Raw genomic sequence first — 25,274 nt, forward strand, 5'->3', positions numbered from 1 at the left:
AAAAAGTGGCAGAGGCCTGGTTTCCAGTTCCTACCTTCAAACCAGAAGAGGTAGAGTAGACTTTATTTGCAAATTATTGTGTATGTCTTAAGTGCTCACCTCTATTTTGCCATTAACTTGGAAATCAGGCAGGAAGAGTGGCAGGCATTACTTGTAAAAGCCGCAAGGTGACTACAGACTCAGATACCTGGGGCGATCAATTATTGGTGGAGACAGAATAGGTCATATAAGGCCTAGGGAAGAAGATAGGGTGAGAGTTTTTGAAAACTGGACATTCAGAAATAGCTCTATATGAGGGGAGGATGGGATTTAGAATGCCATATGCACATCCAGGCAAAACACATGCTCAGAAAAGATCTAAGACCTTAAGTTTTCACCTCAGTCAGATCCCTAGGCTCAGAGCAAGCCTAGCTACATATTGCAGGAATGCTGTAGCACCCATCTAATCTGCAAAGACAGAGAACTGGCATTCAAGGAAAACTGTCAAAACAGCTGAACATGAGGTAAACAGAACAGAGATGATCTCACAAAACAAGGTCTTTGTAAAAATACTTTGGAATAGTCTCAAAATAAATGGAAAACAGCTTGCAGCAAATCAAAAAGAAAAAAGAAAAACCTGGTAAACCCTGGTGACAGGAAAATCCTATATCTAGAATTACCATATTATAATAGTGAAATGCCTAATTTTCAAAAGCAGAAAATAGGGGCGCCTGGGTGGCGCAGTCGGTTAAGCGTCCAACTTCAGCCAGGTCACGATCTCACGGTCCATGAGTTCGAGCCCCGCGTCGGGCTCTGGGCTGATGGCTCAGAGCCTGGAGCCTGTTTCCGATTCTGTGTCTCCCTCTCTCTCTGCCCCTCCCCCGTTCATGCTCTGTCTCTCTCTGTCCCAAAAATAAATAAACGTTGAAAAAAAAATTCAAAAGCAGAAAATAACAAGTCATACAAAGAAAAAGAGAAAACAGGTCTATTTAGAGGAACAGAAACTGACCCTGAGGAAGTGTGTACATTTTGAACTTACTAGACAGAGACTTAAATATATTCAAAGAAATACAGGAAATCAAGAAAATGAATAAAATGAGAACATGAACAAAGAAATTAAAAGAGGATCAAAGAAATTCTGGAGCAGAAGGTACAATAAAGATTTTCACTAGAGGGTGAATTTCAATAACAGATTTGAACAGTTTGCAAAGCTCATTGCACTCCAAATAGGAGAAAGTCAAAAGAGACCCACCAAGACACATTAGAATCAGTCTATCCAAAGCAAAAGACAGAATATTGAAAGCAGGAATGAAAAGGGATCCTCAATAAGGTTGTCCAGTTTTCATCAGAAACCTTGGGGACCAAAAGACAGTGGGGTTTGATATACTCAAATTACTAAAAGAAAAAAAAACTGTCTACCAAAACTATCTGACAAGACTCCTTCAAAAATGAGGGAGAAAATAAAACATTACCAGACAAAAACAGAAGGAGACAGATTCCACTACACCTGCCCTGAAATAAGTGCTAACTTCAGGTTGAATGAGAAGGAACAGTAGACAGGAACTCAAGGTCATATGAAGAAATAAGATTTCTAATTAAAGTATACATGGGCAAGTATAAAAGCTAGTATTATAATTTTGATTTGTAGCTCTACTTTTCATTTTGTACATAATTTAAGAGACTTAAAATAGTTACTTGTCTATGTTTTCAGATGCACAATACTTAAAGATGTAATTTTGTGACATTAATAACCAAAAGGGGGTGAAAACAAGGTTATATATAAGAAAAGAGTTTTTGTACACTTAAGCTGCCATAAACTCAAATTAGAGTGTTATTAATTTAGGATGTTAAATGGAATCCCTAAGGTAACCACAAAGAAGTAGCTATATAATAATACAGCTATGAGGAATAATAATATAATACAGGAAATAATAATAATACAGGAAATGAGAAAATGTTTTACTACAAAAAAATTCAACTAAAACACAAAAGTCACATTGAAAATGAGCAAAAAGCTATAAGGCACATAAATAGTATGACATTAGTCCCTCAATAATTACTTTCTGGGTGGCTCAGTCAGTTGAGTGTCCGACTTCAGTTCAGGTCATGATCACACGGTTTGTGAGTTCGAGTCCCACAATGGGTTCTGTGCTAATGGCTTGGAGCCTGGAGCCTGCTTCGGATTCTGTGTATCCTTCTCTCTCTGCCCCTCTGCCACTAATGCTCTGACTCTCTCTCTCTCAAAAATGGATAAACATTAAAAATAAATGAATAAATAAATAAATAAATATAGATGGATTAAACTCCAATTAAAAAAACAGAGACTAGTGAAATGGATTTAAAAACATGACCTAACTGCAGTCTACAAGAGACTGACTTCAGATCTAAAGTAAAAAGATGGATAAAGATATTCCATGCAAATAGTCCCCAAAGGGAGTAGTGGTGGCCATACTATCATTAGACAAAAAAAGACTTTAAACCCCAAAAGCTTACAAGAAACAATGAAGGACATTATCTACTGATAAAAGGTTTAAAATACATCAAAATTAAATAGTTATAAACATTCATGCATCTAATAACAGAGCCTCAAAATATATTCAGCGAAACACAACATAACAAAACGTATGTGATGCAACAAAAGCACTGCTAAGGAAATCCATAGCTGTAAATGCTTACCTTGAATATATAAATATAAATATATGAAATAAACATTCTAAAAAGACCCAGGAAAAAAATAAACCTAAAGCCAGTGGAAGATTAAAACTGAAATAGGCAAGATAGTGTTTCAAAAAGATTTTAAGAGTGGAAAAATCTTAATTAGAACATGAAAAAAAGGTTTCAACTTACTAAAAGCAGATATAAAAGTAGGGGTATTAGTAATTATTCTACAGAAATAGAAGGATTAGAGTACAATTATGAGCAGCTATAAATTGGATAACCCAGATGAAATGAATATATTTCCTAGAAATACAAGGACTGAATCATGAACAAATAAAATCTATATGGACCTATAACTAGGAGACTGAATTAGTAATCAAAACCCTCCCAACAAAGAAATGCTCTGCAACTAATGGCTTCACTGAAGAATTCTACCAACCATTTATTTTATTTTATTTTTTTTATTTTTAAAAAAAAATTTTTTTTTCAACGTTTATTTATTTTTGGGACAGAGAGAGACAGAGCATGAACGGGGGAGGGGCAGAAAGAGAGGGAGACACAGAATCGGAAACAGGCTCCAGGCCCCGAGCCATCAGCCCAGAGCCTGACGCGGGGCTCGAACTCCCGGACCGCGAGATCGTGACCTGGCTGAAGTCGGACGCTTAACCGACTGCACCACCCAGGCGCCCCTCTACCAACCATTTAAACAAGAAATAACACCAGTCCTCAAACTATTCCAAAAAATTCAAGAGAAACTTTCTAACTCATTCTATAAAGCCAGTATTACCTTGGCACTAAAGCCAGACTACAAAAGAAGGGGGAAGAAAAGCTATAGCTTAATATCCCTGATGAATATTAATGCAAAAATCTTAAATTATTAGCAACTGAAACATCACATTAGAAGTTCTATATACTTTGAACAAGTGGATTTATTTCTGCAATTCAAGAAGAGTTCAACAAGTGAAAATGAATTAATATACTATATTGACAGAATGAAGAGGGAAAAACCCATATGACAACATCAACTGATACAGAAAAAGCATTTGACAAAAATTTGACAGGATTTTTAATTTTTTTTAATATTTTTAAAAAAATATTTTGAGAGAGAGAGAGAGTGGGAGGGACAGCATGAGCAGGGGGAGGGGCAGAGAGAGGGTGAGGGAGAATCCCAAGCAGGTTCTGCAGTACAGAGCACCACCCTATTACAAACCAACAGTGGCCCCAGACTGATCCTTTAACAGCACAAGGACCAAACCCTGACCACAACAGGCAAAGTAGGCCACTGCAGCTGACTGAACTGAATGCAAATTCAGTTCATTAGGATTTACACAACCCACATAGCAGACACCCCTGAAATGCTTGGTTTTGGGGAACAATGAACATTGCACTATAGGGCACCACAGTACCTCTTCTTCATAAGGCCACTGCTTTAAAGATCAGGAACTTTAGCTGACTTTCCTAACACAGAGAAACACAGAGAGTTACAAAAAATTAGGAGAAAAAGGAATATGTCCCAATGAAAGAACAGGACAAAAATCACAACAAAAGAGAAATAAAACAGAGAAGCAATATACCTGAAAAAGAATTCAAAGTAATCATCATAAAGATACTTATTGGACTTGAGAAAAGAGTGGAGGACGTCAGTGAGACCCTTAACAAAGATTTTTTAAAAAGAACTAATCAGCGATGAGAAACACAGTAAATGAAATTAAAAATACACCAGATGGAATAAATAGTAGGCTATGGGAAGCAGAACAACAAATCAGGTACCTGCAGGGGAGAGGAATGGAAAGTAATCAAGCTGTGCATATGAGGGGGAAAAATTATGCAGAGTGAGAATAGACTTACGGAACTCAACGACACCACCAAACATAATAACATTCGCATTATAGGGATCCCAGAAGGAGAAGAGAGAAGGGGGCAGAAAATTTATTTGAAGAAATAACTGAAAACTTCCCAAATCTAGGGAATGAAGCAGAAATCCAGATCCAAGAGGCCCAGAGATACCTCAACAACTTCAACCCAAGAAGGTCCACAAGACACAAGTAATTAAAATGGCAAAAAGTAATGAAAAAGAGAAAAATTTTAAAGGAACAAAGATAAAAGAAAGCAAATAAATAATGGGAAACTCCATCAGGCTATTAAGCTGATTTTTCAACAGAAACTTTCCAGGCCAGAAGGAAGTAGCATGACATATTCAATGTGCTGAAAGGAAAAAAAATCTGCAACCAAGAATACTCTATCCAGCAAGGTTATCATTCAGAATTGAAAGAGAGATAGAGAGTTTCCTAGACAAACTCTTTTGAGTTTGTGACCACTAAACCAGCCCTACAAGAAATATTAAAGGGGACTACTTGAATGGAAAGAAAAGAGTGTGAGAGTATCAAAAGTAGGAAACACAAAAACAGTAAAAGCAAGTAGATCTGTAAAAATCAGTCAAGGAACTCACAAAATAAAAGGATATAAAGTATGATACCATAGACCTAAAACATGGCAGGGCGGCGAGGAGGAGTAAAGATTGGGTTCAAACTTAAACAACCAGAAATTTAATATAGACTAATATATAAACTAAATGTTATGTACAAACCTAATGGTAACCATGAATCAAAAAACAGTAATAGATATGTGAAAAATAAGGAGAAAGGAAAAATAAGGAGAAAGGAATCCAAGTATATCGATAAATAAAGACAACTAATCATGCAAGAACAGTGTGAGAGAAGAAAGCAACCACAAATCAAGTTAACAAAATGGCAAAAATAAATATCTATCTATAATTATTTTGAATGTAAAAAGATTAAATGTTCCAATCAAAAGACATGGGGTGATGGAATGGAAAAAAAAAAAACAAAAAAAACCCAAAAAACAAAACACAAAAAACAAAAAAAACAAGACCCAACTATATGCTGCCTACAAAAGACTCATTTCAGACTAAAAGACATCTGCAGGTTTAAAATGAAGGGATAGAGAAGCACTTATCATGCAAATGGATGTGCAAAGAAAGCTGGGGTAGCAATACAAAATACAAATAGACTTTAAAACTAAGACTGTAACAGACAAAAAAGGACATTATTTAATCATAAAATGGAAAAATCCAACAAGCAGATCTAAAAATTATAAATATTTATGCACCCAACAGGAAAGCATCTAAATACATAAAGCATCTAGTAACAAGCATAGAAGAACTAATCGATAGTAATACAATATTAGTAGGGGACTTTAACATCCCACTTACATTAACGGATCAGCCAAACAGAAAATCAATAAGGAAACAGTGGCTTTGAATGACACACTGGACCAGATGGATTTAACATAAATATTCAGAACATTCCATCCTAAAACAGAAGGCACATTCCTTTCAAGTGTACATGGAACATTCTCCACATAACGGACCACAAAAGAAGTCTCAAGAAATCAAAAAATATTGAGGTCATACGATGCATCTTTTCTGACCACAACATTGTGAAACTAGAAATCAACCAGAAGAAAAAAATCTGGAAAGGCCACAAATACATACAGACTAAATAACATGCTACTGAAAATGATTGCATAAACCAAAAATTCAAAGAGAAAATTAAAAAATAAATGGAGACAAATAAAATGCAAACACAACAGTCTAAACTCTTTGGGATGCATCAGTCTAAACTAAGAGGGAAGTTTATCAATACAGGCCTACTTTAAGAAGCAAGAACAATCTCAAACAACCTAACATTACACCTAACGGAGCTAGAAAAAGAACAAACAAAACCCCAAATCAGTAGAAGGAAGAAAATAATGAAGATCAGAGCAGAAATAAACAAAATAGAAACTAAAAAGACAATAGAAGAAATAACACCTGACATCACAGAAATACATACAATTGTAAGAGAATTTTATGAAAAACTGTATGCTAACAAATTGGACAACCTAGAAGAAATGGATAAATTCCTAGAAACATATAATCTCCCCAAATTGAAGCAGGAATAAATAGAAATTTTGAACAGACCAATTATCAGCAAGGAAATTTAATCAGTAATAAACTCTCAGCAAACAAAAGTTCAGGGCCAGATGGCTTCATAGGTGAATCCTACCAAACAGTTAAAGAAGAGTTAGTACCTATTCTTCTCAAACTATTCCAAAAAATAGAAAAGGAAGGAAAACTTCCAAATTCATTCTATGAGGCTATAGTTACCCTGATACCAAAACCAGATAATGATACTACAGAGAAAGAAAACTCCACACCATTATCTCTGACGAATGTAGATGTAAGAATCCTCAAAAAACATTACCAAACACAATCAATAATACATTTTAAATAAATTGGTAACCGCGATCAAATTAAATTTATTCCTGGGATGCAAGGGTGATTCAATAGTCCCAAATCAACAAGATACAACACATCAATGAGGATAGGAAATATACAATCATCTCAATAGATGCAGAAAAAGCATTTGACACAGTATACCATCTATTCATGATAAAAACCCTCAACAAAGTAGGTTTAGAAGGAACATACCTAACATAATAAAGGACATCTATGGAAAACACACAGGTAACATCATATTCAATGCTGAAAACTCAGTTTTTTCTCTAAGATCAGGAAAATACAAGGACATCTATTCTCACCACTTTTATTCAACATATTACTGGATGTCCTAGACACAGCAATTAGACTAGAAAAAGAAATCAAAGGCATCCAAATCAGCAAGGAAGAAGTAAAATTATCACACTGTTTGCTGATGGCATGATCTATATATGGAAAAATCCTAAATCTCCACTAAAAAGATACTAGAAATGATAAATAAATTCAATAAAAACTAAGAAAAAGTTAATATACAGTGATCTGTTTTATTTCTTTACATTAATAATGAAGTATCAGAAAGAGAAATTAAGAAAAGAATCCCATTTACAATTGCACCACAAATCATAACAACACCTAGGAATAAACTTCACCAACGTGGTGAAAGACCAGTAATTTGCAGAGTATAAAACACTGATGAAACAAATTGAAAAGGACACAAACAAATGGAAAGATATTTTGTGCTCATGGATTGGAAGAACAAACATTGATAAAATGTCCATACTACCCAGTCTACAGATTTAATGCAACCCCTATCAAAATACCAACAGTATTTGTGAAAATATTCTAGCTCTAGTAAGAACTAGAAAATTCTTAAATTTACACGTAACCACAAAAGACCTGAATAGCCAAAGCAATCTTCAAAAAGAACAAAAAAGCTGGAGGTATCACAATTCCAGATTTCAAAATATACTACAAAGCTGTAGTAATCAATGGAACAGAGATAAATGGAACAGAATAGTGTAGAAATAAACCCACACTTATATAAAGTCAATTAATCTACAACAAAGGAGGCAAGAATATTGAATAGAGAAGAGACAGTCTCTTCAACATATGGTGCTGGGAAAACTGGACAGCAACATGCAAAAAAAAAAAAAAAGAAAGAAAGAAAGAAAGAAACTGGATCACTTTCTTACACCATACATAAAAATAAACTCAAAGTGAACAGAAGACCTAAATGTAAGACCTGAAACTGTAAAAATCTTAAAAAGAAATCATAGGCAGTACTGTCTTAGACATCAGGTATAGAAATGTGTGTGTGTGTGTGTGTGTGTGTGTGTGTGTGTATCCTCAGGCAAGGGAAACAAAACCAAAAGGAAACTATTGGGACTATTTCAAACTAAAAATCTTTTGCACAGCAAAGGGAACCATCAACAAAATGAAAAGGCAACTTACTGAATGGGAAATGATATTTACAAATGATATACATCACAAGGCATTAATATCCAAAATATAAAAAGACCTTCTACAACTTAACACCAAGAAAATCTGATTTTAAAATGGGGAGAAGAACTGAATAGACATTTTTCCAAAGAACACATACACATGGCCAAGAGACAAATGAAAAGATGCTGAATATCACTTATCTGGGAAATGCAAACCAAAACTACTACTAGCTAAACTACTAATAGCTAAAATCAAAAATACATGAAATAACAAATTTGGCAATTATATGGAGAAAAAGGGAACCCTCATGCGCTATTGGTGAGAATGCAAATTGGTGCAGCCACTGTGGAAAACAATTGTACAAGTCCCTCAAAAAATTAAAAATAGAACTACCCTACAACCCAATAATTCCACTACTAGGTATTTATGCCAGGAAATAAAAATGTTAATTTGAAAAGATATATGTACCTCTATGTTTACTGCAGCATTATTTTAATAGCCAAGATAGGGATGCAACCCAAGTGTCCATGGATAGATGAATGAATACAAAGAAGTGATATATGATCATATATGATACATATATGATACATATATGTACATATATCATATGATATGATATAATGGAATAATACCATTACTTAGCTATAAAAACAAATGAAATCTTACCATCTGCAACAACATGGATGGACCAAGAGGGTATAATGCTAAATGAAATAAATCAGTAAGAGAAAGACAAATACCATATGATTTCGCTCACATGTGTGATTTAAAAAATGAGACAAACATAAGACTCTTAAATACAGAGAACTAACTGATGGTTGCCAGAAAGGTGGAGGGTGAGGAAATGGGTGAAACAGATAAAGGGGATAAAGATACACTTATCTTGATGAGCACTGAAAAATCTGTGGAATTTTTGAATTATTATACTATACACCTGAAACTAATATAACACTGTATGTTAATTATACTTGAATTTTAAAAATGGATCAAAGACCTAAATGTGAGACCTGTAACTATAAATCTCTTAAAAGAAAAATTACAAAAAGCAATGGATTTGGCGATGATTCCTTGGATATGATGCCAATGTCACAAGTTATCAACAGGATGCACAAGTTGGATTTCATCAAAATTTAAAACTTTTATGTAAAGAGGACACTATTAACAGAGTGAAAAAGCAATCCATAGGAAAGGATAGCTGCAAATCATTTATCCAATGAGGAATTAATATACAGAATATAATAAAAAACTAAAATGCAACACCAAAAGACAACCCAGTTCAAAACTATAAAAAAGACTTGAATTAAAAGGTATTCAAAGAAGTTATATAGATAGCCAATAAGCACATGAAAAGATGTTCAACATCACTAATTATAACGGAAATGTAAATTAAAACCATGAGATGGGCATTAAGGAGTACACTTGTGATGAGCACTGTTACATGTAAGTGAGGAATCACTAAATTCTGCACCTGAAACTAATATTATACTGTATGTTAACTAACCGAATTTAAATAACTTTAAAAAATAAAATAAACTTAAACATTAAAAAAACACCATGGGATACCATTTCACACTTATTAGGATAACTATTAACAACAACAACAACAACAAAACTATAATTGGCAAGGATGTGGAGAAATTGGCTTGAGGAAGAAATAGTTCACAGAAGGGATGGTACATTGGGTCAGTGTTTTCTCCTTTGCCTCAACTATTTACTAGTTCAAGATTTGTGGTATTCAGAACATCCACAGCTCCAGACTATCCTACAATTCTTTATTTTCATACTACCTGAGAGTCACTATTACTTTGTTTATATTTCAGGATAACTTTACAATTGGAAAAGGCTGTCTGAAGAAATTGTCCTGGCCTAATGAATTCTTTATATTGTCCCTAATAAGATGAAAACCTCACATTCTGTGAAATCATGCCCTAAAAATTAAACCTTATGAAGAGGTTTGGAACTTTGTAACTTAAGTGGTAACGAAAACAATAATCCTAAGTATCTATGATTATTTATACTGAGAATTAGTTGATCAATCTTTTGCAGGCTTTAAGTTGTGGGCTTGTGTTTCTTCGTTTCAGGTATAGGTTCTAGAAATCATTTCCTTTTAATAGAAACCATTTCATTAATATTAAAAAGATGATCCAGAGGTAGCCTTTTTAATAAATGCTCTTTTTGTAATCACCAGGTGAAAAGTCTTCATGGCTTATCTGTACTTGCAGCTCCCCCAGACAGCTTAGCATGGTCATAAATTAGGTGGTTTCTGAAGCCACTAACCTAGCCATTCCTTGCACTTTAAGGACTTTCACCTTTTTTTCTTAGAGTCATCATATATTGTTAAGAGTTAATTTTTTCAGTCATGAGAAAGTTTGTCTCTCTTTGCTTTAACATTAGCCTACTATAAAAATGATGTTTGAACCAGTACAATTTCCACACAGGACTTGTGTCATTCCCCAACTTACCAGCTGCATATGAACTAATAAAATATGTTATGGAAACGCACATATCTTGCAGAAAAGACTGTTTCATGGTATGGCAACTTCAGTCTTTTTTATTTCAAGGAAGAAAGAAGGAATAAATCCTATGATCTCTTTTACCTTATGGAGTTTCATTTTCTGCCTTTGTGACAAACAAGGAATGATTTTGTTCAGTGTGATATTTCTTCAGTGTTCTCCATGACCTATGGAAAATAAGAACTAAGATGTTTTCTCCATCTCAATTTTTCTTTATATGCATACCACCAATACATATAGTTTTATTTACATTTATAAACCTACTGTTTGTGATGTGAAGAGTTGAGGTAAGCTAGCCTAGAACATCTAAACAAGCCAGTATCCTGCCTACAATGCTCATCAGAACACAGAAGAGTTGCATCAGCACCCCATTCAGGTCTCACAAATATAAGTGTCCCTATCTTTCCTCACTGCCTATTTTCTTTCATAGAATGAGAATACCACCACCTGCCTCACAACAGGAGTTAATATTTATATGAGATAACATGAAATGTCAGCCACAGTGCCTGGCATGTATAGGCATCTGATATTCATGATTATTTCATTACACTGCTTTCTTTGCATTTGAAGAGCTATACTTTCAGAACTAGAGCATTATTCCAATAGAGGGATACACAGTTACAATGTAAATGCACGGTAGGATTTCAGGCTGTGAATTTACTTAACAAACAAACATTCACAGGGTAGTTGATAAACGATTTGAATAAGGTCAAGGGGAGTTTCTTGGTGAAACTTTACAGATGAATGTGGTCCCAGACATTATCATTACAAATATAACAAAGAACAACAATGTGCAAAACCATTAAAATACATTTTACTCAATTATAAAATATAGGAACACATCTCAATCTCTTGATAACTCAAGTGATAATTTTGAGCATATCACGATGCAACATCTGATAGCATCACTTAATAGTGGCATTTCTTTCAGTCTGCCTTTTTAATGTGATATATTATGTAACAGTATTTACCATTTGAATTATTTTTTGAGAGAGAGAGAGAAAGCATGAACAAGGGAGGAGCAGGATAGGGAGAGAGAGAATCTTAAGCAGGCTCCACCCTCAGTGCAGAGCCTGACACGGCTCGATCTCACAACTGTGAGATCGTGACCTATGCCAAAAATCAAGATTCCCATGCTCAAATGACTGAGCCACCCAGGCACCCATAAATTATTTTTAAGTGTGCAGCTCAGTGGCATTTAGTACCTCCACACTGTTGTGCAACCATTACCACCATCCATCTCTAGAACATTGTCATCAACCCCTACTGAATCTGTACTCATTAAGTAGTAACTCCCATTCTATTCTCAGCCCTTGGTACTACCATTCTATTTTCTGTCTCTATAAATTAGATTATTCTAGATATCTAAATGGAATCATACAGTACTTATCTTTTGTGTCTGCCTTATTTCATTTACCATAATGTCTTTTTCTTTTCAAATTTTTATTTAAATTCTTCATAGTTAACATATAGTGCAATATTGGTTTCAGGAATAAAATTCAGTGATTCGTCACTTACATACAACACCCAGTGCCCATCACAATACTCATGAGTAATACACAAGTGCCCTTCATAATACTCATCACACATCTAGCCCATCTCCCATCCACTTCCCTCCATCAACCCTCAGTTTGTTTTCTATCTTTAAGTCTCTTATGGTTTGTTTCCCTCTTTTTTCTCTTCATATGTTCATCTGTTTTGTTTCTTAAATTCCAAACATGAGTGAAATCATATGGTATGTGTCTTTCTCTGACTTATTTCACTTAGCATAATACATTCTAATTCTATTCATCTCATTGCAAATGGCAAGATTTCATTTTTTATGGCTGAGTAATATTCCATTGTATATATACCACATCTTCTTTATCCATGCATCGTTTGGGCTCTCTCCATAGTCTGGCTACTGTTGGTAATGCTGCTATACACATCAGCATGCATATACCTCTTAAAATCTGTATTTTTTATTATTTTAGAGAGAGAGTGCATGAGTGGGGTAGAGGGGCAGAGAAGAAGAGAAAGAATCTTAAGCAAGCTCCATGTTCAGTCTGGAACCCATCATGAGGCTCAATCCTATGACTCTAGGATCCTGACCTGAGCCAAAATCAAGAGTCAGACGCTCAACCAACTGAGCTACCCAGGTGCCCTCGAATCTATATTTTTGTATCCTTTGGGTAAATACCTAGTAGTGCGATTGCTGGATCATATGGTAGTTCTATTTTTAACTTTTTGAAGAACCTCCATACTATTCCCCAGAGTAGCTATACCAGTTTGCATTCCTACGAACAGTGCAAGAGGGTTCCCCTTTCTCCACATCCTCACCAACACATTTTGCTTCTCGTGTTGTTAATTGTGGCCATTCTGACACTGAGGTGGTATCTCATAGTGATTTTGTTTTATATTTCCCTGATGATGAGTCATGTTGAACATCTTTTCATGTGTCTGTTAGCCATCTGGATGTCTTCTTTGTAAAAGTGTCTATTCGCATCTTCTGCCCATTTCTTAACTGGGTTATATGTTTTTTGGGTGTTGAGATTGATAAGTTCTTTATAAATTTTAGATACTAACCCTTTATCAGATATGTTGCTTAAAAATATTTTCTCCCATTCCATACACTGTCTTTTAGTTTTGTTGATTTCCTTTGCTGTGCAAATTTGTTTCTTGATGGAAGTCCCAGTAGGTCAGTTTTGCTTTCGTTTCCTTAGCCTCTGGCAACATGTCTATAAGAAGCTGCTCAGGCCAAGGTCACAGAGGTTGCTGCCTATGTTCTCCTCTAGGATTTTGATGTTTTCCTGTTTCCTGTCTCACATTTAGGTCTTTTTCATCCATTTTGAATTTATTTTTGTGTATGGTGTTAAGAAAGTGGTCCAGTTTCATTCTGCATGTCACCATCCAGTTTTCCCAACACCGTTTATTGGAGAGACTGTCTTTTTTCCATTAGATATTTTTTCCTGCTTTGTCGAAGATGAGTTGACCATATAGTTCTGGGCCCATTTCTGGGTTTTCTATTCTGTTCTACTGATCTTTGTGTCTGTTTTGTGCCAGTGCCATACTGTCTTGATGACTACAGCTTTGTAATATAGCTTGAAGTCCAGAATCATGATGCCTCCAGTTGTGATTTTCTTTTTCAGGATTGCTTTCGCTATTCAGGGTCTTTGTGGTCTCCTACAAGTTTTAAGATTGTTTGTTCTAGCTCTGTGAAAAATGCTAGTGGTTTTTGATGGGGATTGCATTAAACGTGTAGATTGCTTTGGGTAGTATAGACATTTAAACAATGTTTATTCTTCCAATTCTAGATATCTAGAGCATGGAATGCCTTTCCATTTCCTGTGTGCTCTTCAGTTTCTTTCATAAGTCTTCTATAGTTTTCAGAATACAGAAATTTTAACTCTTTAGTTAGGTTTATTCCTTGGTATCTCATGGTTTTTGGTGCAGCTGCAAATGGGATCAATTCCTTGCTTTCTTTTTCTGCTGCTTCATTACTTGTATATAGAAATGCCACAGATTTCTGCACATTGACTTCATATTCTGTGACTTTGCTGAATTCATATATTCTAGAAATTTTTTGGTGGAGCTCTTGGGTTTCCTACCTATATAAAGGATCATGTTGTCTGCAAATAGTGAAAGTTGACTCTTCTTCCTTGCTGATTTGGATGCCTTTACTTATTTCTCTTGTCTGATTGCTGAGGCTAAGACTTCCAGTAGTATGGTAAATAATAGTGGTAAGAGTGGACATCCTTGCCTTGTCCTGACCATGGGGGAAAAGCTCTCAGTTTTCCTCACTGAGAATGATGTTAGCTGTGGATCTTTCAATCACTTACCATAAAGTCCTTGCTTTCAATTGTTTAGTGTATGTATCCATAAGTGGAATTGGTGGATCACAAGGTAATTCTATGTTCAGGTTTTTGAGGTGCTGAAATACTGTTTTCTAGTGTGGCCGCACCATTTTACATTTCAACAACAACCCATCAAAGTTCCAGTTTCTCCACATCCTTGCTAACACTTGTTTTCTGTTTTGTGTGGGGTTTTTTGTTGTTTATTTGTTTTTATGTTTGTAATAGCCATCCTAATGGGTGTGGAGTGGTACCCCCTGGTTTTTGATTAGCATTTCCCCAATGATTAGTGATATATTTTTTAAATGTTTATTTATTTTTGAGAGAGAGAGCACAAGTAGAAAGGGGCAGAAAGAGAGGGAGGGGGGAAACAAAGAATCCAAAGCAGGCTCCAGACTCTGAGCTGTCAGCGCAGAGTCCGATGCAAGGCTCGAAACTGTGAGATCATGACTTTAGCCTAAGTCAGACACTTAACTGACTGAGCCACCCAGCCACTCCTCCAAAGATTAATGATATTGAGAATCTTTTCATGTGATTTTTGGCCATGTGTATATCTTTGGAGAAATGTCTATTCAAGTCCTTTGCCCATTTTTGAATTATGTTGATTTGTTGTTGAGTTTTAGGAGTTCTAGCTTATGTGTTCTGATACCAATCCCTTATCAGATATGTGATTTATAAACATTTTGTCCAATTTTCTGGTTTGCAGTTTTACTTTGTTGATAACATATTTTGATGCATAAAAGTTTGTAATGTTAATAAAGTCCAATTTATCTAATTTTTCTTTTGTTGCCTGTGATTTTTATGTCATATCTAAGAAATCATTGTCAAATCCATTTTCATGAAGTCTTTCCCCTATGATTGCTTCTCAGATTGCTTCTAAGCTTTTTTAGCTCTTATGTTAGATCTTTTCCCAAGTAAGAGTCCAACTTCATTCATCCCTTTGCACGTGGACATCCAGGTTTCCCAGCACTGTTTGTTGAAAAGCTGACTGGCTGTCTTTAAAACAACTTTACTGAGGTATAATTTACATCTTATAAATTCACCTTTTCAAAGTATACAATTCAACAAAGTTTAGTAATTTAGAGTTGTGCAACCATCACCACAATCTACTTGCAGATAATAATACCATCACCCTTAAAAGATCTCATTGCCCATTTGCAATCACACCCATTCCAACCTGGAACCCTGGGAAACCACTTGCATAGTAACTTCAAGGTTCATCCATGTTGTAGCATCTATTTTACTATAAATGTAAGCTTACCGGGGCGCCTGGGTGGCGCAGTTGGTTAAGCGTCCGACTTCAGCCAGGTCATGGTCTCGCGGTCTGTGAGTTTGAGCCCCGCGTCAGGCTCTGGGCTGATGGCTCAGAGCCTGGAGCCTGCTTCCGATTCTGTGTCTCCCTTTCTCTCTGCCCCTCCCCCGTTCATGCTCTGTCTCTCTCTGTCTCAAAAATAAATAAAACGTTAAAAAAGTTTAAAAAAAAAAAGAAAAATGTAAGCTTACCAATGTGTGGTCTTTTGCATGCGGTATCAGTAAAACGGAGATTTATCCATGTTATACCATGTATCAGTAGTTTGTTCCTTTTAATAGCTGAACAGTATTTCACTTCATAAATACACTATATTTTATTTATCTACTAACTGGTTGATGAGTATTTGGATTATTTTCACTTTTTGGTTATTATGAAAAATGCCACTATGAAAATCATATTCAAGTCTTTTCTTTGTATGGATATACGTTTTCATTTATTTTGGGTAGTTATCTAGGGAAGGGATTGCTGGGTGATACAATAAATGTATCTATGCACACTGCCAAATTGTTTTTCAAAGTGTCTATACCATTTTTAATTCTCATAAGCTATGTATTCCAGTTTCCCACATCCTTACCACTAGTTGTTAACACTTTGATGATAGCAGTGTTAATAATAATTTCTATCTCCCAGGGCACCTGGGCAGCTCAGTCAGGCGTCGGACTTCGGCTCAGGTCACGATCTCCCGTTTTGTGGGTTCAAGCCTTGTGTCTGACTCTGTGCTGACAGCTCAGAGCCTGGAGTCTGCTTCAGATTCTGTGTCTCCCTTTCTCTCTGCCCCTCCCCCACTTGCACTCTGTCTCTGTCTCTCAAAAATATACATAAAAAATTTCTATGTCCCTTATGACTAATGATGTCAAGTATCTTTTTGTGTGATTATTAGCTATTTGTATATTTTCTTTGATAAAATGCCTATTCGAATATATTGTCCAAATTTTTTCTTTTTTTGAAGGGGAGAAAGGGAAAGATGAGGAGAGGGAGGGAGAGAGACAGAGAGAGAGAGAAAGAGAGAGAGAGATTGGGCAAAGAGGGAAGACAGAGAATCTTAAGAAGTCTGCACACTCAGTGCAGAGCCAACACGGGGCTCCATCACACAACCCTGTGATCATGAACTGAGCCGAAAACAAGAGTCGGGCGTTCAGCCTGAACCACACAGGCGCCCCATATTTTGCCCAAATCTTAATGCTGTTGAAAGAATTCTCATTGAGTTGACAGAATTCCTTACTCCTCTGACAACAGGTCATTTATTAGATATATGATTTGCAAATATTTTCTCCAAGATAGGGGCTTGTCTTTTTATATTTATGATGGTATATTTTAAAAATTTTTGTTTAATGTTTATTTTTGAGAGAGAAAGAGAGCACAAGTGGGGGAGGGCAGAGAGGGAGACACAGAATCCAAAGCAGGCTCTAGGCTCTGACCTGTCAAGCACAGGGTGGAACGTGGGACCCAAATCCATGAACTGTGAGATCATGACCTGAGCCAAAGTCAGACCCTTAAATGAGCCACTCAGGCACTCCTATAATGGTGTCTTTTTAAGCACTAAATGAAGTCCAGTTTATGGTCCAATGATGAAGTCCAATTTTTTTTTATCAGTTGTGCTTTTCTCTTTTTTTTCTTTTCTTTTTTTTTTTTTAAGGACAGAGGTGTGTTTTTTTTTTCTATCTATGAAATTTATTGTCAAATTGGTTTCCGTACAACACCCAGTGCTCATCCCAAAAGATGCCCTCTTCAAGACCCATCACCCACCAGCCCTTCCCTCCCACCCCCCATCAACCCTCAGTTTGTTCTCAGATTTTAAGAGTCTCTTATGCCTTGGCTCTCTCCCACTCTAACCTCTTTTTTTTTTTCCTTCCTCTCCCCCATGGGTTTCTGTTAAGTTTCTCAGGATCCACATATGAGTGAAAACATAGTATCTGTCTTTCTCTGTATGGCTTATTTCACTTAGCATCACACTCTCCAGTTCCATCCACGTTGCTACAAAGGGCCATGTTTCATTCTTTCTCATTGCCACGTAGTACTCCACTGTGTATATAAACCACAATTTCTTCATTCATCAGTCGATGGACATTTAGGCTCTTTCCACAATTTGGCTATTGTTGAGAGTGCTGCTATAAACATTGGGGTACAAGTGCCCCTATGCATCAGTACTCCTGTATGCCTTGGGTAAATTCCTAGCAGTGCTACTGCTGGGTCATAGGGTAGGTCTATTTTTAATTTTTTGAGGAAGCTCCACACTGTTTTCCAGAGTGGCTGCACCAATTTGCATTCCGTCTCTCCACATCCTCACCAGCATCTATAGTCTCCTGATTTGTTCATTTTAGCCACTCTGACTGGTGTGAGGTGGTATCTCAGTGTGGTTTTGATTTGTATTTCCCTGATGAGGAGCAACGTTGAGCATATTTTCATGTGCCTGTTGGCCATCTGGATGTCTTCTTTAGAGAAGTGTCTATTCGTGTTTTCTGCCCATTTCTTCACTGGATTATTTGTTTTTCGGGTGTGGAGTTTGGTGAGCTCTTTATAGATTTTGGATACTAGCCCTTTGTCCGATATGTCATTTGCGAATATCTTTTCCCATTCCGTTGGTTGCCTTTTAGTTTTGTTGGTTGTTTCCTTTGCTGTGCAGAAGCTTTTTATCTTCATGAGGTCCCAATAGTTCATTTTTGCTTTTAATTCCCTTGCCTTTGGGGATGTGTCAAGTAAGAAATTGCTGCGGCTGAGGTCAGAGAGGTCTTTTCCTGCTTTCTCCTCTAGGGTTTTGATGGTTTCCTGTCTCACATTCAGGTCCTTTATCCATTTTGAGTTTGTTTTTGTGAATGGTGTGAGGAAGTGGTGTAGTTTCATTTTTCTGCATGTTGTCCAGTACTTCCAGCACCATTTGTTAAAGAGACTGTCTTTTTTCCACTGGATATTCTTTCCTGCTTTGTCAAAGATGAGTTGGCCATACGTTTGTGGGTCTAGTTCTGGGGTTTCTATTCTATTCCATTGGTCTATGTGTCTGTTTTTGTGCCAGTACCATGCTGTCTTTATGATTACAGCTTTGTAGTAGAGTGTAGTTGAATCAGTTATCAAAAATTTCCCAACAAATAACAGTCCAGGTCCAGATGGCTTGCCAGGGGAGTTCTACCAGATGTTTAAAGCAGAGATAATACCTATCCTTCTCAAGCTATTCCAAAAAATAGAAAGGGAAGGAAAACTTCCAGACTCATTCTATGAAGCCAGTATTACTTCGGTTCCTCAACCAGACAGAGACCCAGTAGAAAAAGAGAACTACAGGCCAATATCCCTGATGAATATGGATGCAAAAATTCTCAATAAGATACTAGCAAATCGAATTCAACAGCATATAAAAAGAATTATACACCATGATCAAGTGGGATTCATTCCTGGGATGCAGGGCTGGTTCAACATTTGCAAATCAATCAATGTGATACATCACATTAATAAAAGAAAAGAACCATACGATCCTGTCAATCGATGCAGAAAAAACATTTGACAAAATTCAGCAACCTTTCTTTAATAAAAACTCTTGAGAAAGTCAGGATAGAAGGAACATACTTAAACATCATAAAATCCATTTATGAAAAGCCCACAGCTAATATCATCCTCAATGGGGAAAAACTGAGAGCTTTTTCCGTGAGATCAGGAACACGACAGGGATGTCCACTCTCACCGCTGTTGTTTAACATAGTGTTGGAAGTGCTAGGATCCCATTCACAATTGCACCAAGAATCATAAAATACCTAGGAATAAACCTGACCAAAGATGTAAAAGATCTGTATACTGAAAACTATAGGAAGCTTATGAAGGAAATTGAAGAAGATATAAAGAAATGGAAAAACATTCTGTGCTCACGGGTTGGAAGAATAAATATTGTTAAAATATCAATACTATGCAAAGCTATCTACACATTCAATGCAATCCCAATCAAAATTGCACCAGCATTCTTCTCAAAGCTAGAACAAGCAATCGTAAAATTCATATGGAACCACAAAAGGCCCCAAATAGCCAAAGTAATTTTGAAGAAGACCAAAGTGGGAGGCATCACAATCCCAGACTTTTCCCTCTACTCAGTTGTGCTTTTCTTACATACCTAAAAATTTTTGCTTCATCTAACATCACAAATACTTCCTAGGTTTTCTTCTAAGAATTTTCTTCTAAGCTTTTTTTTTTTTAGAGTTTTATAGTTTTAGCTCTTACATTTACAACCAATTTGAGTTATTTTTTATGTATCAGAAAGATCTAAATTCATCTTTTTACATGTGGATATCCAACTGTCCCAGCATAATTTTTTGAAAAGATTTCCTTTCCATTCTGAATTGCCTTGGCTCCTTTGTTGAAAATCAATTGAGTCTATTTCTAGATCCATTTGTTTATCTTGACGCCAATAGCATTGTGTCTTGATTACTTACTGTAGCTTTGTAGTAAGATGTGAAATCAGACACTATGAAGCATCCTCACTTTTGTTTTTCAAAACTGCTTTTGCTCGTCTGGTTCTTTCAAATTTCCATAGGAATTTTAGAATTAGCTTGTTAATTCCTACAAACACTCGCTAGGATTTTGATTGGCATAACATTGCATCTTTAGATTGATTTAAGAACTGACATCTTAACTATATTGAGTTTTACAAACCCACGAATATGGTTTATCACTCCATTTATTTTGCTCTTTGTTTCATTTTTATCAGCAATAGTTTTAGTTTTCAGTATATAGGCCTTTCTCATCTTTTGTCAAACATTTTTTCTGTCCCCTCCTGTCTCGTGTCTGTCTTGTTCAGAGACTCCAATTAACCCTATATTATGCCACCTGAAGTTGTTGCATAGCATCACATAATGTTCTTTTCATTAAAAAATGTAATAATTTCTATTACTGTATATTCAAGTTCATCAATCTTTTCTTATATAGTGTATGATCTGATGTTAATACCATTCACTGTTTTTCATCTCATATACTAATTTTCATCTCTGGAAGTTCAACTTGATTTTTTTAAATATATATCTTCCATATTCCTACTTAACTTTTGAATACATGGGATACGTTTATAATAACTGTTTAATGTGTTTGCCTGCTAACTCTAAGATTTGTAGTAGTTCTGGATCAGTTTCAACTTATTAATTTTTCTTACTTTGAACACATTTCCTGCTTCTTTGCAGTTTGCAAATTTTCTTTTTAACCTATCTTTGACTGTATTAAATTTACTTTTAATAAAAATTTAATATATTTAAAGTATACAGCACATTTTAATATAAATATGTAGGGAAATGATTACTAAAGTCAAGCTAATTAACATATCCATCTCACATAGTTATCATTCTATTTCTTTTTGGTGAGATCACCTGAAATCTATATCTTAGCAAATTTCCAATATAAAATAGAGTATTATTAACTGCAGTCATACTTGTACATTATGTTTCTCAACTTATTTATCCTACATAACTGCAACTTTTTACTGATTGACCAGTATCTCCCAACCTCTTCACCGCTGGTAACTACCATTCTACTCTCTTCTCTCTTTTTGTATATTTCACATATATGTGAGATCATGTACTATTTTTCTCTCTGGCTGGCTTATTTTACTTAGCACAATGTTCTCTGAAGTCTATCCAAGATGTCATAAATCCCAGGAACTTCTTTTTAAAGGCTGAATAAGGGCACCTGGGTGGCTCAGTTGGTTAAGCGTCCGACTTCAGCTCAGGTCACCATCTCGCGGTCGGTGGGTTCGAGCCCCGCATTGGACTCTGGGCTGATGGCTTAGAGCCTGGAGCCTGCTTCCGATTCTGTATCTCCCTCTCTCTCTGTCCCTCCCCCATTCATGCTCTGTCTCTCTCTGTCTCAAAAATAAATTTTAAAAAAGTTAAAAAAAAAATAAAGGCTGAATAATGTTCCATTGTATATATATGCTACCATTCTTCTATTCATCTAGTGGGGGAAGAGGTGCTACTTACATAAATGGGTTAGAAAAAAGCTTAGGGTGGAAAGCTGCTCCCACAGGGTGAAAACGCCCAAAGTTAGCTAGTGAGATATTGTAATGGGATCACAAGTAATATGTTATATGACCTGCAGGAAATTACTTTCCATCTGACACCAATATACTATTGTACTCTGATCACAAACTCCACTTGCACCCCAGACCCTTTGCTTCTTACACATACAAGTTAATGATTACTGTCTGATTGTTTTCTTCACGTTCACCATGTTCACGCGTACAATCGTGTTTTCTTCACACTCACCATATGGGTAAGATCTTGTGAGCTCAATAAATACAGAGACAAACCACCATACCAGGCCCTTGTCTCCTCCCAGACATTAGCCTCTCTTGTATTCAATTCTGCATCTACTCTCTTGCTGGACAAGAGAGAACTCCAGACTCATAGTCTGGGACACATCTGCAAATGGAAACAGGTTTTTTCCATTTCTTAGCTATCGTGAATAATGCTGCAAAAAACATGGGAGCACAACCATCTCTTTTGAGGTATTGATTTCATTTCCCATATACCCAGAAGAATTGCTGGATTACATTACAGTCCTTTTTTTTTAATGTTACTTATTTTTGAGAAAGAGAGCATTAACAGGGGAGGGGCAGAAAGAGGGGGATAGAGGATCTGAGGCAGGCTCCATGCTGACAGCAGTGAGCCTGATGTGGAGCTTAAACCCATGAACTGCGAGATCATGACCTGAGCTGTCAGATGCTCAACCGGCTGAGCCACCCAGCTGCCCCTACAGTCCCATTTTTCATTTTTTGAGGAATCTCCATAATGTTTTCCATAATGGCTGAGTCAATTTACATTCCTACTAACAGTGTACAAGGGTGCCCTTTTCTCCACATCCTCACCAACATTTATCTTTTATCTTTTTATAAAAGCCACCCTAACAGGTATGAGACAATATTTCATTATGGTTTTGATTTGGATTTCCCTGATGATTAGTAATGTTGAGCACTTTTCATATACCTGTCAGCCATTTGTATGTCTTCTTTAAAAAAAAAAGTCTATTCAGGTTCTTTGCACATTTTTTGGATCACATTTACAAAGGAAAAAAACCTTCTGGATTAAGTCTGTGAAGTTGTGTGGTTTTTTTGTCTTCTTTGACTCTATATTAAGATGCAATTAGTTCTATGACACTCATTAATGAGAGAGAGGAATCGTACTTAAATTTCTTAAGGTTAAAACAAAACACCTATAATTAATTAATAAGAAATCCTACATTGAGGGGCACTTGGGTGGCTCAGTTGGTTAAGCTGACTCTTGATTTTGGCTCAGGTCAGGACCCCACGGTTAGTGAGTTTGAGCCCCATATGGGGCTCTGTGCTGACAGTGCACAGTCTGCTTGGGATTCTCTCTCTCCCTCTCTTGTGTTCACTCTCTCTCTCTCTCAAAATAAATAAATAGTGCACCTGGGTAGCTAAGTTGGTTGAGCGTCCAACTTCAGCTCAGGCCATGATCTTGCAGTTTGTGAGCTTGAGCCCCACATGAGGCTTGCTGCTGTCAGGGCAGAGCCAGCTTCAGTTCCTCTGTCCCCCTCTCTCTCTGTCCCTCCCCCACTCACTCTCCCTCTCAAAAATAAAAAAAAAACCATTAAAAATAGATAAAAACTTAAAAAAATACATCCTACATTTAAAATCCTATGCATGACTATTTCATAAACATTTATTTTATTATTATTTCTTATTAATACAGTATTTGTTTTCCCTAAGCCAACCACTTTCCCCAGCTGGCCTGGGGAGGTACAGGAAGACTATGCAGGGTAAATGAAACACAGGAAAAAGACCTATCAGAGGCAGAGATGGCTCCTTCGCATGCTAAAGAGGATGAGAAAGGCCACCATCAAGTAAAATAACCCATGTCTGAGAGGACAAAGCCCAGAATGGTGTAGGAGAAGAGGTGTTGCTTCAGAGAAGGGTTTCTGGCATAACCAATGATGAAACTCCTAAACATAGTCCCATTTCTGACCCCAGAGCCAGCCACCCCCACTGTGGAAGGCTTAGATTCAATGAACTTGGCTGCACTGTATCAATGTCCTGTGAAATGATGCTGGCTTGGAAACTGCACCTAGTATAAATGAGGTCAGGTGACATGGGGCTGCCAAGCTGCTGAAGCTTTCATCTGTCAGTGATCGGCTCAACAGCTGAAAAGTGTTCCTGACCAAGAAGGGAGTTGAGACAAACTTTGTGCAGGCATACATTTTTAGGGGAGGAGGGCTGTAGCAGGAAAGCTGCTCCTAGTGCAGAGAAGACAGATATAGACAGTTATTTTAGTATTTCATCTACCTAAAATAATAGGGACGAAAGGCATACACATACATTTTCCTCAAAAACAAAGAAGAGCTAAAGATGTTGAAGGGCCACATTTTTAAATTGGATTAGTTGAGGGGCTCCTGGGTGGTTCAGTCAGTTAAGCATCTGGCCCTTGATTTCAGCTCAGGTCATGATCTCACCGTTTGTGAGTTTGAGCCCCACATGGGGCTCTGTGCTGACAGTGCAGAGCCTGCTTGGGATTCTCTTTCTCCCTCTCTGCCCCTTCCCAACTTGGGTGCACAAGTGCGTGCTCTCTCTCTCTCTCTCTCAAAATAAATAAAATTTAAAAAATTGGATTAGTTAATTTTTTGCTATTGAGTTGTACAAGTTTCTTATATATATACACGTTGGTGCTTCACCCCTTATCTCACCCCTTATCTCAAGTATTTTCTCCTACTCCTTAGGCTATATTCTCGTTTTATTAATTGTTTCTTTGGTTGTGCAGAAACTGTTATATTTGATGAAGTCCCATGGTACTCTATATAGAAAACCCAAAAGACTCCACAAAAAAATTGTTAGAACTGATACATGAATTCAGTAAAGGTGCAGTATACAAAATCGACATGCAGAAATCTGTTGTATTTCTAAACACAAATAATGAAGCAGCAGAAAGAGAAATTAAGGGGGCACCTGGGTGGCTCAGTTGGTTAAGCATCTGACTTCAGCTCAGGCCATGATCTCACACAGTTTGTGAGTTCGGGCCCCATGCCAGGCTCTGTGCTGACAGCTCAGAGCCTGGAGCCTGCTTCAGATTCTGTCTCCCTCTTTCTCTGCCCCTCCCCCACTTGCGTTCTGTTTCTCTCTCTCAAAAATAAACATTAAAAAATGTTTTAATTAAAAAAAATAAAGAGAAATTAAGGGATTATTTACAATTACACCAAGAACAATAAGATACCTAGGAATAAACCTAACCAAAGATCTGAAAGACCTATACTCTGAAAACCATAAAGTACTGATAAAAGAAAATGAA

General features: G+C 36.5%; 1 protein-coding gene and 1 pseudogene across 1 annotated transcript in view; both read right to left on the reverse strand.

The window, feature by feature from the left end:
• NRG4 (neuregulin 4) overlaps positions 1 to 25,274 on the reverse strand; it is a 118,153-nt gene continuing 92,879 nt past the window's right edge. The window contains exons 6-7 of the mRNA XM_043554929.1: positions 10,957 to 11,039; positions 1 to 233 (exon numbers count right to left, since the gene is read on the reverse strand). Coding sequence (XP_043410864.1) covers positions 11,023 to 11,039 — 17 coding nt within the window. The 3' untranslated portion in view covers positions 1 to 233; positions 10,957 to 11,022. The remainder of the gene's footprint in view (positions 234 to 10,956; positions 11,040 to 25,274) is intronic.
• On the reverse strand, positions 23,782 to 24,319 carry LOC122467753 (annotated as a pseudogene).

This window comes from Prionailurus bengalensis, chromosome B3, assembly GCF_016509475.1.
Source record: "Prionailurus bengalensis isolate Pbe53 chromosome B3, Fcat_Pben_1.1_paternal_pri, whole genome shotgun sequence".
Classification (NCBI taxonomy): Eukaryota; Metazoa; Chordata; class Mammalia; order Carnivora; family Felidae; genus Prionailurus; species Prionailurus bengalensis.